The sequence below is a fragment of the Cupressus sempervirens genome, chromosome 3, assembly GCF_028749045.1.
Source record: "Cupressus sempervirens isolate cs-2001-9-10 chromosome 3, ASM2874904v1, whole genome shotgun sequence".
Lineage (NCBI taxonomy): Eukaryota > Viridiplantae > Streptophyta > Pinopsida > Cupressales > Cupressaceae > Cupressus > Cupressus sempervirens.
The window spans coordinates 328,663,638-328,678,572 of record NC_143120.1 but is presented as its reverse complement, the minus strand read 5'-3'; the positions used below and the strand labels follow the sequence as shown (position 1 = coordinate 328,678,572).

General features: G+C 35.8%; 1 protein-coding gene across 1 annotated transcript in view; it reads left to right on the top strand.

The window, feature by feature from the left end:
* Nucleotides 1–2,130: 2,130 nt before the first annotated feature.
* ER-ANT1 (endoplasmic reticulum-adenine nucleotide transporter 1) overlaps nt 2,131–14,935 on the top strand; it is a 35,148-nt gene continuing 22,343 nt past the window's right edge. Inside the window, exons 1-3 of the mRNA XM_089819723.1 lie at nt 2,131–2,279; nt 2,450–2,737; nt 5,669–6,040. Coding sequence (XP_089675849.1) covers nt 2,274–2,279; nt 2,450–2,737; nt 5,669–6,040 — 666 coding nt within the window. The 5' untranslated portion in view covers nt 2,131–2,273. The remainder of the gene's footprint in view (nt 2,280–2,449; nt 2,738–5,668; nt 6,041–14,935) is intronic.

The following is a 14,935-nucleotide window of genomic DNA, read 5'->3' as shown; positions in this document are numbered from 1 at the left end:
CATCTACCTCAAATGCATTAATCTTTTCATATATTCTCCATTCTCTTCTAATAATTGCATCGACTACTCCATTGATATAGCTAAGGAGGTGTATTACATTCACATGTATAAGATATGAAAAGAGGTAAAATATGTGAAAATTTTAAAATATTTCTAGCCCATTAGGGAACAATTAATTAAAAAAAAATCATTACAATTAATAGAGAAAGAATGTTATTTCTTTAAACAAAATAAATTTCTCAAGGAAGTGAAGGTCATAAGTTATTTCAATTTAGAGATAAAAAGAATCGTTAACCTTTAGAAGAAGATACATTGTCTATATGGACTTATCATGTAGTAAGAGGTACTAATCCAGTCTATAACAAGGGAAGATAAACTTTTCTTCCTTAATGGTGATTTTTATGAAACCAGTGCCCCCCTTATGAATCTTAGCTATAATATTTTATATATTGAAACCATGGTCCTTCTCTTATTGAAAGTATAAGTCATCATACCATAGCAGTAAGTGAGCTATGGCTCTTCCACTCATTTCACTACTTGTCAGTGTAGGAGAAAAATGGAAGTAAAACATTGCGATCATAAACAAATAACATGAAGGAAAAAAGTCAATAGAAATGGATATTAGGATAACAATTTTTACGGTTTTATAAATTACTTTAAAACATTTTCTATAGTTAACCAAAAAATCTTTACATCGCAAGTTAAGAATTGTTATATTGCAAGCATGGTTCCTTTAGGTTGTGGAAAGCTATAGATATCTTCATTTACTAAGTCCTTATCTTGTAATAGAATTCCATGCATTTACTCCTAACTTATCAATAACTATTGTTATCCTCTCTAATTAAGAATCCAAGTACGATAGTCCATTACAATGTGTCACCCTAACACATCCTATCACAACAATGATAAGTAGTGGAAAATCAATTATTTAATGGTAAGTTTACAAGAAGTGTTAAATCAAATGGTTAATAGAAAATTTAATAGGCTATTTTTTAAAACATAGTTTAAAATTAAAATAACTCATAATAATTGGTATTATAAAACTAAACCCACATCAATAGTTAAGAAACTTTTTATTTTTATAAATAGTCAATTGTGAATCCATAAAGAAGTTCTTTAGAATGTACTAAAGAACCACATAGTACTAAACAATTAGATACCAACATATGTAGAAGCCTCCTATCTTGGCTTCAAGGAATACACCATTGTTTCCTTGAAAAAATTATAAGCACAACTAATTCTCCAATATCAGCTCCTACAACCAACACGTCTGCACTTTCATCCTTCTTGGTCGTAGGGAGGTTAAATCTCGTTGATTCCATATAGGATGGCCTAATCCAAGTATAACATAATGTCCATATTTGAATTGCTTCTCCATTTGGGATGATGGGCCTCCAACCATGGACATAATTTTTTTTTTAATATTAACTCTACCACTCTTCTACAAAATTATTATAAACTATATAGTATGAACCATGTAGCAAGTGCCTTGCTAGTAGATTATAATTTTAATGCAATATTATAGCTTGCATGATCCTCCTAACCATACAAACCAGAATAAAATGCCAAACATTATCAAATGTTGATACTTTCCTAGACCAAAGAAGTGTTTTTCATTGCTTGGTCCTTTTTGTGATGATTGTCATTGTTCTTTCTAAAATATGCAACCTTGTGGCATTGAACCCCACATTTTCTACAACCACCCTTATATTAACTTATATGTAATTTCCTATCGGCTAACCCTTGCACTTCCTTTAGGTGCAAGTGCTAGTTTGTAAAATCTTAGAACAAAAAGATTGTTATTTATCATTTTTAGAATTACATATCACTTTCATATAAAAATTCTATAGACTTATTGTTGCGTTTAAAAAAACATACAACCACTAATTTTTGAAAATAATTATTTTTAAAAATAATTATAAAATTGTGAACAATCATTTATTGGGGAAATTTAGTCGGCTGGACAGAGCTCTTTACCGTTAGCCGCTGCTTCCTTCTGGATTAAACTAACGGTTAAGTGAACATTAATCCGGATGGAAGGGGAGTAACCCACTCGTTCACGTCCGCGTTGAATTGACGCTGACCGGGTAACCCACCAATGATGAAGTGGAGCCGGGAATTCCCTTTTATTTGTTTTTTATTTATTTACAAGGATATGGTCCCTAGATTGGCCCAATATTTCATCTCTTTTCAACTCTGGGTTTGTCCATCGGCCATCTGTATCAGGATTCAGAAAAGTATCCACGTCTTCCACAGAGTCTATTGGTTTTCTTATGAAGGTATTGGGTATTCTAAATGTATTACCCTGTTATGTTTTTGGGGGTGATAGTGGGTTTCCTGTAATTATTTGCCAGGATATCCAGATCTCTCATTATTGTGCTTTTAACGTTTATTTGGTTATGGCGGTCCAACTGAAAAATTGTAGTTTCTTAACTGAAATTATGTGTAGGAAAATGATGGGAGAAAGGGAATGGTTCAGTTGGTGTCACCTTCACAGATATTTGCCGCGGACTTTGTCATGGGAGGAGTTTCAGCCGTCGTTGCCAAGACAGCTGCCGCCCCCATTGAGAGAGTTAAGTTGTTGATGCAAAATCAGGGGGAGTTGCTGAAGAGGGGACACCTGACTAGTCCGTACAAGGGAATTGGGCATGGCTTCAAAAGAGTTTTGAGAGAGGAGGGGCTTCTGTCCTTCTGGAGAGGCAATTGTGCCAATGTCATAAGATACTTTCCCACCCAGGTATGCCTATTTGTTTCTTTAATTAGCTTTTGTTGATCCACCTTCATACCCACATTCAAGATATCAAATATATATGTAACTCATCAAAAAGCAATATATTATAGTTTTCTTCCGTATAGAAAGATTTCCTTTTTGTATTACAATTTGGAACACTCCCAGCCATTGGAAAACACCGTCAAGCTTTGAAACACCTTTAGACTTCAAATTTAGTTTGAAGCTTTCGTTAGTGTAGTCCTGTTACATGGTATCCGATGCACATTTGTCGTTATCATTGTTACTTTTTTCAAACAGTATATGCTAAGGGCTCGAATGCGCGCCCCTTAGTTATTAGCTGCCTGAAGTGGAGCGGTACCAGAGTTCACTAATAAGGAATGCGCACATGTCCAATTTACAGGAAACCTCAGTGACGCCGGTTTGTACCTTATTGCAGGATGGATAAACCCAATTTTCATCAATTGGCAATAGTTTTTTTTCTGTAGCCAATTGGGCGTTCTAGGCCATAGCCTAAATTAGTCAAGTCGACAACCCTGTCGGAAAATCTTCGGCCTGGTGAACGAAACTGGGAGTGCGTTTTCTCTTTGTCACGGTAGTCTATCCATATTCCCACTAGATCGTAGCCTGCCGGGCCAGTCACGTTGACATCTTTATGGGTGAATTATTTGTACAATTCTTTGTAAGTATTTTTCAAATGGGCAAAGATGCTTTAATTAACAACGAATGAGCTTTCTTCTCTAGTACTATATTCCTTTAGGTAGCTAAGAACTACCTAACTATTCACACCTTTATAGACAATGGGTGCCTGTTCTTCTCATGGGATAGTGCGGTCTGCCATTATTACTCATCTATTCAATTATTTCATTGTAACTATCCGACATTTTATTGCTTTCAATCATAAGAACATCTGTTCATGGAAGAATTTGAGGGCGAGGTGGATCCTGATGGACATAACAAGTCTTAATCTACAACATGATACTTGAGCTTCTGACATTTAAAAGGTTTCCTTGGCCAGTTCTCATGTTCTACTTCTACTGAGGCAGTCACGCACAAACGTGCAAAACAGTAGAGGACGTATAAACATTTTCAAACTACTCACAGTGTTATAACATGACAAATATCATTCTATAGGTGGGTCTTTATTATGAATTTTTACAACACGAGTCATTTAAGCTTAAGACAATCAGAAATTTAGTTCAAACCACAAGGCATTTATAGGGTTAGATCGATTCATTCTTATAACCTGCTCACTCCAGTAGGAGAGTTAAAACTCTATTCGACAGTCCTCTAATTCACAAATAAAACGAGAATCATTCTAACAATGGAACTATGCATTCCATCATACCCAATGTCATTGCTAGAAATTTGTGCTATTTTTTTAAACATTTAACTGAGTTTAGCATTGGAGGAAATCCCGACCATCCCTGCGACAGTTGAGGATTGTCCAAGCATTCCCTAGCCATCTTTAGGTGGCAGCGAGTCCCCTGGCCACACCTGCTGTGGGGATTATCCCTAGGGACACCCACCTGCTATGCAAGGATGTCCCAGAGATGTTTCCTCCAGTGGGTGGTGGTGGAGACATTTCTTGTTATTTCCCCGATGTCTTCAGAACATATTTGCGCTGGAAAACCAAGGTTTTTGTTGGGGGAGGGCGGGGGGGCAGGGAGAGGACACTTTCCCATGTAACACAGGGAATTTGTAGGTTCGGAGATTTGATGAAGGCAGGCAAACAGATGTATAAGGCAACACAAGACTGCTTAGTTAATATTACCTGATTTTATAAGCAAGTGAACTAGGCCTTAATATGTCATGGCCATGACTAAAGTTCAAGAGCATGACCACAAGCTAGATGAAGATCAGATATATTTGGTTGAAATGGACACATGATTGAGCTTGGGTGGCAAAAATGAGCTTATCTTAAATTCTAGAATCTAGAATATGATGAATGGTTTAAATGCTATAAGAAGCTCACCATGATAGAAAGCCATTGTTATTGTCCAATAATAAGTATCTGTAATTTACATGCGAGGACATGTGAGATAGGAACTTTGCCCAGGACTTGGGAAACATTTTTGTTAGTAAACTAAAAATGTGATCAACAATCAATTGTAAATCTAGATGTAGAGAATATGAGCTGACTTATTGGAAGGAGGGAGGCTGATATTGAAAAGGGGTGGGCAGAAACAAATGGAAGTGCATAGTGAATAGATCAAACACAACAAATTGCAAAATGTAAACTAAAGACCTCTAATGTCTGAGAATCACAAACAAGTTGCTGAGGTCACTAGTTTTGTAGATTGAATGATGGAGACACTTAAGCTGGTAATTTGAAAACATTTAAGATGAACAATTGTAAATCATCGTACTTTTAAATACCAAATTTAGAATGTGAGATATGTCATATAGTTAAATTGGACTCTCATTGTTGTGAAGGAATACCAATAGAAAGAGTTGATTGAACTCATATTGAGATTCTGATAGCTTATGGTTGTGCCCTAGAAATGAGGATGCAATTTGAATTTACATATAATTAACTAAGGGATCTTCATTTACTATCTCTTAAAACTTTCATTGTATGGCACATATGTTCTATGAGTGAATTGTATGTTCTCGTAATCATTGACCAATTTATTAACAGGAGAGACCTTTACTCATGTTGGTTTGAGTGCAGTCCAAAACTATCAGCTCTTAAAAGTAATTTAAACTGTTTATATTGATTGTGTTAAGCATGGGCAATGCTTATCTAAGATTCTGAAGCAATCCTTGCAGATTTAGTTCTTCAAAATAAGCTAAAGGAAATGTGAATTTTTAATTATGTTCTTTCTTCTATTATTGTGGATCAGCCGAATTCATTTCATGTCTGACATTATTGAATATTTTAATTTTTCTTCTTTGGATATAAAATTTAGTAATGTTAACATCTCTATCTTGTTACAGGCCTTCAACTTTGCATTCAAGGATTCTTTCCAGGATTTTTTTGGCTACTCAAAGGAGAAAGATGGCTATGCAAAGTGGTTTGCAGGGAATATTGCTTCTGGCAGTGCGGCTGGTGCAACTACATCCTTATTTCTATATCACTTGGACTATGCTCGTACACGACTTGGTATGGATGCAAAAAATGTCCTGGCAGGTAGTCAGCGTCATTACAAGGGATTGTTTGATGTATACAAGAAGACTCTTGCTAGTGATGGTGTTGTGGGCCTGTATAGGGGTTTTAGTGTTTCAATTGTTGGCATCACACTATATAGAGGATTATATTTTGGCATATATGATACGTTGAAACCGGTCATTCTTGTTGGGTCCCTCAAGGTAATTATGGTCTTGGATGATCAAAATTATAAATCCATTGAACATTGAAGAATTATTTGTTTCAATTTTGATACATCTGTTATTCCAAGGGGCCTGGCACAAACATATATTTCCAAGCTGGATCAAATGTGAAGCAGCGATTTCTGTGGAGGATTTGAGTCAAAGGGTGCTGTAGGCATATGGTGTGGTAGTAGGTAAGTTGTGTCTAGGAATGTTGGAAAGCAAATGCGCGCATCTTTACTTTGTCATGCATTGCTGAGGAGCTCTAGAGTAGTTTAGAATCTGGTCTGTTACGCTGGGATCAGATTTGGTTCCATTAAGCCATTCTGAACTTATCAACAAGTTGAGCTGATTGTTTTCTTCAGGGTTTATCTAGGGGTTCGTCTTTTCTGAACAAATTTGCATGTGGAAAGATGTAATGATATCATGAGTTGGGGACTTGGATGACTTTTTTATCTTAGAAAAGTACAGCTGATGAATGAATAATGAAAGAAAGGGAGTTGTCATAATCAGCTTACTTCATGGAGAACAACAGGCTTAAAGAGAAGCTGTACGTTAATATTTAGTTGAATATTGAAGGTACAATGAAATCATCTTTATTGCTGACAAATGGATGCTTTAAAACAACCTTATTTTATAGAGAGCTAAGTTGCCAGTCATCTTGGTTTGGATTCAGATTTGGGTTTGTGGGCTCATTCTATTTTTTTTTTTTGTGGTGGGTTTGGGTTTGTTTGGACTCCATTGGAACACACACACATGCAGCAGCAAATAAGTTCACAATACACGACGATGTTGATAGTAAAACAACATAGCAAAATACACAACCATCATATTAGAGTTTTAGTCCAAATAACATAGGAATATGCCAAAATACAGTTCAAAAATAATAATGCCAGCATTAGCAATCAGCCATCACTGATCAAATATCATCAAAAGTCATTAAACATATCATCATCCTCCTGCCATGGCAATTTAGAAGCACAATAGGGCCAGTGACATTGGTACTAGCAATCTCAGCCTCAGGAGCAGCCTCATGACGACTATGTAGCTCATTATCATCATCATCAACTCCAAGTGCACTAGTGTGGGCAATTGAATCATCCAACTCTCCATGCTCCAATTCAACATCCCAATACTTTGTCTCCCCTTTTTTGTAGTATTGTCTATGTGTGTTAGGAGACTCAAGTTTGAATGCACAAAGACCAAGTCTTTGATCTTCTTGGAATGTAGTCTATTGTATTTTATTGAGTGGATGGAGTATGGGCTCCAATTCCTCTTGGATGATGATGAACTAGCTACCTATCAAGATTTTCAATTTTGAAATCAGAGAGTTGAGAGTCATGAATAGAAAACTTGAATGAAACTTTAATATTCATCATCAAGGATCTAGAAACTAGAATCTTAATAGTTACAAACATAGTTGTAATAAAACTTTGATCACAACAATTTGTAGGGGTTGGTATATTTTTCCATGGAAGTACCACCATTTATGAGCATCAACACCTTCCTCATCTTCAAGAGTGCTAAGACCACAATCATCTTTGCTTGCAAAACTCATAAGCTCGGACACCATAGACTATATGGGATTAGGAAAGAGTCTATGAAGGGCTGTTGTGTACCTGTGAGAAATTTCAGAATCTCTTTATGTGGCAACTCTAGTGCTACTTTCATTAAGTACCACTCAACTATAGTACCTGGGGCCCAATACAAAGGAAAGGACATGCAAAGGGGTAGTCATTTTGTTCCATCTCTACACCATGATTTTCTATAGTTCCTTGAAAAATGTCCCTCAAGATCTTGCTCTTTCTCATTTATGGTTATTTTTCATATCCTCAATCATGCAGCCAATGCCATCATATACCTCATCCAAGCAAGGCCTATCCATGTCAGTGTACGGGATCATGGTCAATATAGGCTTAGTAAATCTCTAGAGTTACTCAACATGATCCGGAGTAATCTAGTATCATTTTTTTAATGGCATCTGCACTTGTGCTACTAGATTGCCTCCACATGCTCCAATTAGCATTGATTGCCATTCTAAGCAATGCCTCTTTAATCTTCACAAGGTGTCTTAAAACAATAGTGTTGGAGGTGAAATGAGTCTCAACAACCTATTTCAAAATCAAAACAATAGTAAATTAAAATTAAAAAGTTAGAAAGTTTACTAGACTAAAATGAATTTGAACTCTAAATAATTTAACTTACCTTCAAGAGCTACAGTGTTGAGAATTGTGTAGATATGACTTGCAACATGTTGTGGTTTGTGATGAACATTTGGATCTCCTGGGCATCAATATGCATTTGTTTGATCCACTCAATTTTCTTGTCAATTTTTTGCAGCATTGGGTTGAGTGATTGGACACAACAATTTGTCCAAAAAATGTGTTTATAGTGCTCAACCAATAACTTGACAACCCTACAATTATTGGCATTATTTGTTATCACCTAACAACATTTGGAGGGCCAACTCGCTCACTGGCTTGGAAAAGAATGTTTGCAATGAATGGATTGTTCTTTACTTGCCCTTCACAATCCAATGCTCTCAAAAACATTGCACTTCTTGTGGATACTGCAATACCATTGACCAAAGGGCAATTTCTTGCATCTTTCTATCCATCATGTACTACAGACACACTTGTTTTGATCTATGAATCCCTAATGGGCCTCAAGGAACACTCTACATGTTTCACCTCTTTGTCCAATAAAGTGGTGGACACCTTCTCACAACCTAGATCCTTGACCCCCCTTGGAGTGTCATTAACCAATCTCACAATTTTTTTGCAAATATGGTGAGTGAACAACATTAATTGCCAATCCATTTGTGTATATGAATCTATCTAAGTCTTGCTTGGCAATGGGTTCAACCTCATTGTGAAATGACATTTCGAAGGAGCCCTTGTGATGTTATCAGTTCTTGAGGAACAAGTAGGAATGAATGATCTTCTATGGGTTGTTTATTGGAAGTTGACACCATAGAAGGCTTCGAGACTTTTGTACTTATAGACCTTTCTAGAGGATGAGAAATGGCATTCTCAGTTGCTTCATCTGCTTGTCTTTTCTCTTCAACATATTTCAATGTGATGTAGTTTGCAAGAAAGGTTTTAGGTAGAGGTTGCCCTCAACTCTAAGCTTGCTTGTACAAAACTTGATGCCTTTCTAAGGGATAAAGCACAAATGTTCTTCTACTCTTGATGAAAGCTTTTATCTTCCTCTTTCTAATGGCTGTGAATCCAAAGGAAGCCTCCTCCACCTAGTAGTTGCTGAACCCTATGGTGGAGAATCCGGGTTGGTTTTGAACCGAGATTTCCTAGTGCTAGAAGCACCTTCCATTCTATGAATCTATAAGCAACATACAAAGCCACAAAACAAAATGAAAAAAATAAAAATAAAACTAGAGTGCTCACTTCATTTTGTAAAAAAGATGCAAAGAAAAATAAAACAAATAAAATCAACAAAACCTACCTCTTTTGCTGAAATCTTTTTCTTTGATGTCTTTGAGGAGTTCTCAACACTTGCAACCACATAGGAAAAGCTCACAAACTAGTTTAGTGCATGCAACAATCACCCTTAAACACTCCTTGAGCAATGGAAAGCAAACATGGAAGTTGAGCAATGGAGGCAAGAAGTTTCATGCTCATTCACACATGCACAAATAAGATATGTTTCACCATTTTGGCCTTTTAGTGGTCTATTTTTAGGATTATAGGGTTGAGTTGACCAAAATAGACAAAAAAAGATTAAAAAATAATTATAAAATGTTTATAATTGGTTGGATTCTTCTCGGGTTTTTCCATTCAAGTCAAAATTTCCTCCAAATACATCCAAATTCTCCTCGGATTCTTCATTGCGAACCCATGTTTCAAATATTAGACCTTGGACAAATTTTGGCCGGATTGAATTTAGATCCATATTTGGGCCGAACTCGAATTGGGCCCTTGGGCTTCTAGAGAGGAATTTAGTAACTTAGATAGAGAGAGCATCCATAGTGATTTTTCTTTAATGCCAAGGTAGTTGAACTTCAATTGTTCCCTCCTTGGGGAATGGTTGAAGTATCATCCCTTGGTATCCTTTTTTGCCATAATTTTGTGAGGTACACTTGTAAGCCATCGCAAGTAACAATATTTGTAGTTTGATAAAGTTGTAACAATAGTTATGCATATGCTAGGGCTTGTCGATATACGGTTAGTTTGGCCCAAAACTTGAAGGCCACTTAGGTTTCGTTCTTGGCCTACATGTCCATTTGAGATGAACCTATGCAAACTTGCAGAGAATTTGGAGGTCTTTCATGGCTAGGCAACAAATTTATTACTTCATAAATAATTATATTTTGACTTTTCAATTTAACCAAAACCCCCAAAAAAATCTCCCCGAAACACTAAAATGGGGTTTCTAATACATTTAAATGACAAAATCAAAGACATTTCTCCTATTGTGCATGGAAAAGAAAAATATCATTAATCCTTGCCAACTTTAGTTCTTGCTTGCTATTGCACATATAGAGTTGAAGACAAATTGGTAAATGTTCCAAATTGGATGGTTTGCATCCCTATGCTTTCCCACGAGTCCATTTGTTGCCAAGGACATTGAAGAGCTTTGTAGTTTTCTAGTTTATTTTTCTTGCATCTTTTGTTACCATTGGACTCCCTTGTTTTGTCTTCATTCAAAATGTCTATAACACATGCTTAATCCTTTAAAACGAGCTATCATATATATGTGTGTGTGTTTTTGTTGTTTATTAGATAGTTGAAAATATTGTTATCGACAACTTGTTGCCAAGGGCCAACAAATATTGGCAACTTAAAAAACTGCTAAATTAAATTAGAAATGCATATTTTTTTTTTGAGGAGATGCGTGTAATGAGTAAGTAAATAAGTAAACAAAACAAACAAGCTCAGTCTAGATATATTTAAATGCAAATAGGGTGTGAAATGACATCCTCATGTAGAATGGTGACGGTTGGTAGCCATAGCTTGATAGTTTGAACCCTAAAGGAAAATAGAAATGACAAATTGTCTTTGTAAAACTAGTAAATACAACATCAAAATAGTCTATATCTTCGTCTTCCCCTTCCCCTTCCCCTTCCCAACAACTCTAGCAAACACTACTGGAGAGGTAGGGGGTCTAGTCCTAAAAGTCCGTTGTGGTTGTGCCTCCTCCCTTTGTATAACTAGCTATGACTTACCTCCTTGAATGTAGATGGTGCCGGCATTGACAATGACTCCTTTTTGTCATCTTCAACCTCCTCAGCCTCTTGAATGTCATCCAATCTCATTGCAAATCCACCCTCCTCCATAGCCCGTCTCTCCAAATTGTAGATCTCATCCTCTATAAACAATGGAGGATGCTCCTGTGATGTCCAATCACATTAAGGATCTATGCCATCCTAATCAAGTGGACTAGTTAGTGTTTTCTCTATCTCGTGTGCAACCGAAGGTTATATTGCACAAATACAAGGTCACTGAGGCATTTTTGCACTAACTTGTTCCTCTTCTTCGTATGGATGGCCTCGAACAAGCTCCAATTGTGCTCACAATTGGATGAACTGCAAGGCTAGGATAAGAATTTGAGGGCAAATCTTTGTAATATCGGGACATTTCCACCCCAATTTCACCGCCAAGCATCTACAAATAAGAAGAGTTATAAAGCATTTTAATTTTAATTTATTTATCTTGCATGTAAAAGATTTCAAAATTCGAAACATTATACTGGGGGATTGAGTGTTTTCCTCTCTTTGTCATGTTTAAAGAGAATGACTTGGCCCTTGCGTTCTCGTACATGGCCAACTCATGCAATGAGATTTTGTTTTGTCATGAATGCCCTATTATGCAATTGCAAGCAATATTTGAAGTGTTTATTGTCAATTTATCGATGATAAGGTGACCACTTATTGATAATAAAAATTGGCAATAAAGTGTTGGAATTTGTTGCCATGTGGAATCTATCACAATAAGTTTAGTTATAAGTTGTCATCAATAAGTGCAACTATGGTTTATTGAACTTGCTATATGTATTATAATGACAACCATTTCTAGCTCCATGGGCCAACCAATCTTCAAAACAAATCTGAATTCTCCCTTTTGGAAATATGTTGATATGGTACAACAACTTCTAGGTGGACAAGGTTATATTTTGAATTTGTAGTGGGTGTGGTGTTAGGTATTCAAGCTCATGCAATCAACTGAAAGGTCCTTTGTGCCACATACTTGGAGTAGGCATCAAAGCTTGCCCTAGAAAAATTTGTGTACTCATTCAAAAAGCACAAGTCATAGCATATATGAATGAGAGAAGAAGTAGATCAAGCAAAAAGCTGCAAATCGAATCATTCTTTGTTAAAGAAAGGATCTTGAGAAATGAAGCCTCTACTACTATCTTCTAATCTTCAACTTATAAAGAGCCACCGCTTTTTGGCTAAACTCTAAAAACATGTCACGATGTAATGACCCTCAACAAGTGATAACTTAATTAAACACTTTGCATGAAATCTCTATTGTGCTGTCTTTTATCTTCAATTACTTCCGCATGCTTGTAATGGTTCAAATTTAGTCTAGATTTGTGCAAATGGTTATTAGATGTCCAAACAAAGAAGCTAAAGTACAAATGCAATCTTCTTTGACCATTCAAATACATACATATGATTTCAGCCTGTGAAATGCGCATCTACAGCCAATAGACATTTTTACAAACACTTGGCATGCAATCTAATGACTGAAACACATAACTACAACTCTCATGAAATTTGCAATTAAATGAAGAACCTGTAGGTGACTGCTGTAGATATCAAATTGCAGCAGATTTGTATGAGGAACAACGTACAACAATATGATGTCTCCAACTTAAAGCAGATCACAATTAGCATGTAATAGACGCTGCCCCATTAAAGAAAACATCAAACTCCAAAGGGAAACAGAGGTCTGCAACTTATAATTTCTATCTCCAAACCCTTTCGAATCAAACCAATTTAATCACAAACATCAGCTTCTCTTGCACAATTAATGCAGTTGAGAAGACAAATCAAATTGCTATACTTCAGCAGCAATTTGCACTACCAATTTCAGACTATATTCCACTATACTTCAACAGTGGATAACAAATCCTCAAAATAGACCCGTATACTTAAGCAAGGGCACAAACTTTAGAACCTCAAAAAGCCACAATGACAACAAAAGAAAATAAATATTTAAGCGTGCTTTTCCCAATGAAATGAGCTCATATTTATAATCTCTTTGTTGACAAAAGTTTCCAAAAGAACTCAACTTCTGAAATTGTGAAAGTTTTCCAAAAGAACTTAACTCTTGAAACTTTCCAACTTAACTCTTCTGGTAACATTTAATACTTGGCTTAGGCATACTATTAATGAAATAAATGGGCCTTTCAATGATGACTCAATGCTCAAGTATATTATAAAGTTAAATTATAACTTTATAATAAGTCATTTGATGATCTAATAATAATTTGGCCACGAACAATTTTATAACTCCCAAAATACTCATCATTTAAATATGTCGTCTGAAATAGGAGTTTCACGTATTATTTCTCCATGTGACCAAATCCACTTTCTAAAAATAGAAAATGGTCCATCTCAATTAACACCCAACTTACCACAAATAATAAGTACACAAAACTAAGCCTAAATAAAGTCTAATCTGAGGCAAACAAAGACCCACCTGTAATTTACTGAATTGAGGAGAAGATAAGACCCTCCCAAGCCAAGCCACTGCCTCAGAAGACCCTCTATCCACAATATTTAGCTTGCAAGGATCACAATAATAGGTTAATCTCTCAAACTCTGGTACTGGCAAAAGTGGGGACATTACACATGACCTTAACACATAAGAGATAAAGAGACTATTGGAAATGACATTTCATAACAAGTCTTGAGAAATTATCAATCAATACATAACAAGATGTCTTTATTCAAATGTATCAACTTTCAATGTTGTTCACCCATCGTATTAGCAATAATTGGTGAAAGCAATTTGTGAGAATCATAAAAGGTATAAGGGCTTGGGTTTTGAGAAGGTTTGTAACATTTTGTTGGGAAAAGAGGTGAAGCTTGTAGAGGATTCATTGAAGCCCTTAAGGGATTATTGGGCCAAAATAAGGGTGCCCATTTCAAATGTATGGAAAGATGCAAGAAAATTGGCTATTGATCAATGTTATTGCAATGCCTCCTTAAGTGGTAATGTTTTTAGGAGCAATGGATTCTAAAGGGGAGGTAAAATAAAAATAAAGATGGTTCATTTATTGCTAACATTCTCATAATAATGATTGAGGAGGTTGACCTTTGAAACAGCATGCAAATCATAACAAATTGTGCCAAAATTAAGTGGTTGGGTTATTTGTTGAGGAGCATTAGCTACAAATTTTTGGTACATCTTGTGATGTCTACTCCCTTGACCTTTATGCTAAAAAAATGTGGCACCAAAATTGACTGGATCAAACAAGTGTATATTGAAGTACGCCTTGTGTTGTCTACTCCCTTGACCTTTATGCTTAAAAAATGTGGCACCAAAATTGATTGGATCAAACAAGTGTATATTGAGGCCAACAAGATCCAAATGCTTATCCCCAACTAGTATATGTCACAAGAAAACATTCTCAAAATTGGAGTTGTTACATGTAAGCAAAGCAATATAATTTTTTTTTTTTTCAATTTTATAAATATGCTTATTTTAAAAATATTATTTTTTGCAATTTGATTTTCAAACAAATTGTCTTTTACCTTCAGCACAACTGTCTTAAATTAAATTTGATTACTTTTGAACTCTCTAATTTTCTCTCAATAGGTTGCTTGTTCTTTTGTATTTGAGAGGAATTAGAGCACATACTCTGTCCACTCAGTAAAGCACAATTGACTACACTCAAAAAGGCAAAGGGATTACTGTTTATCCATTC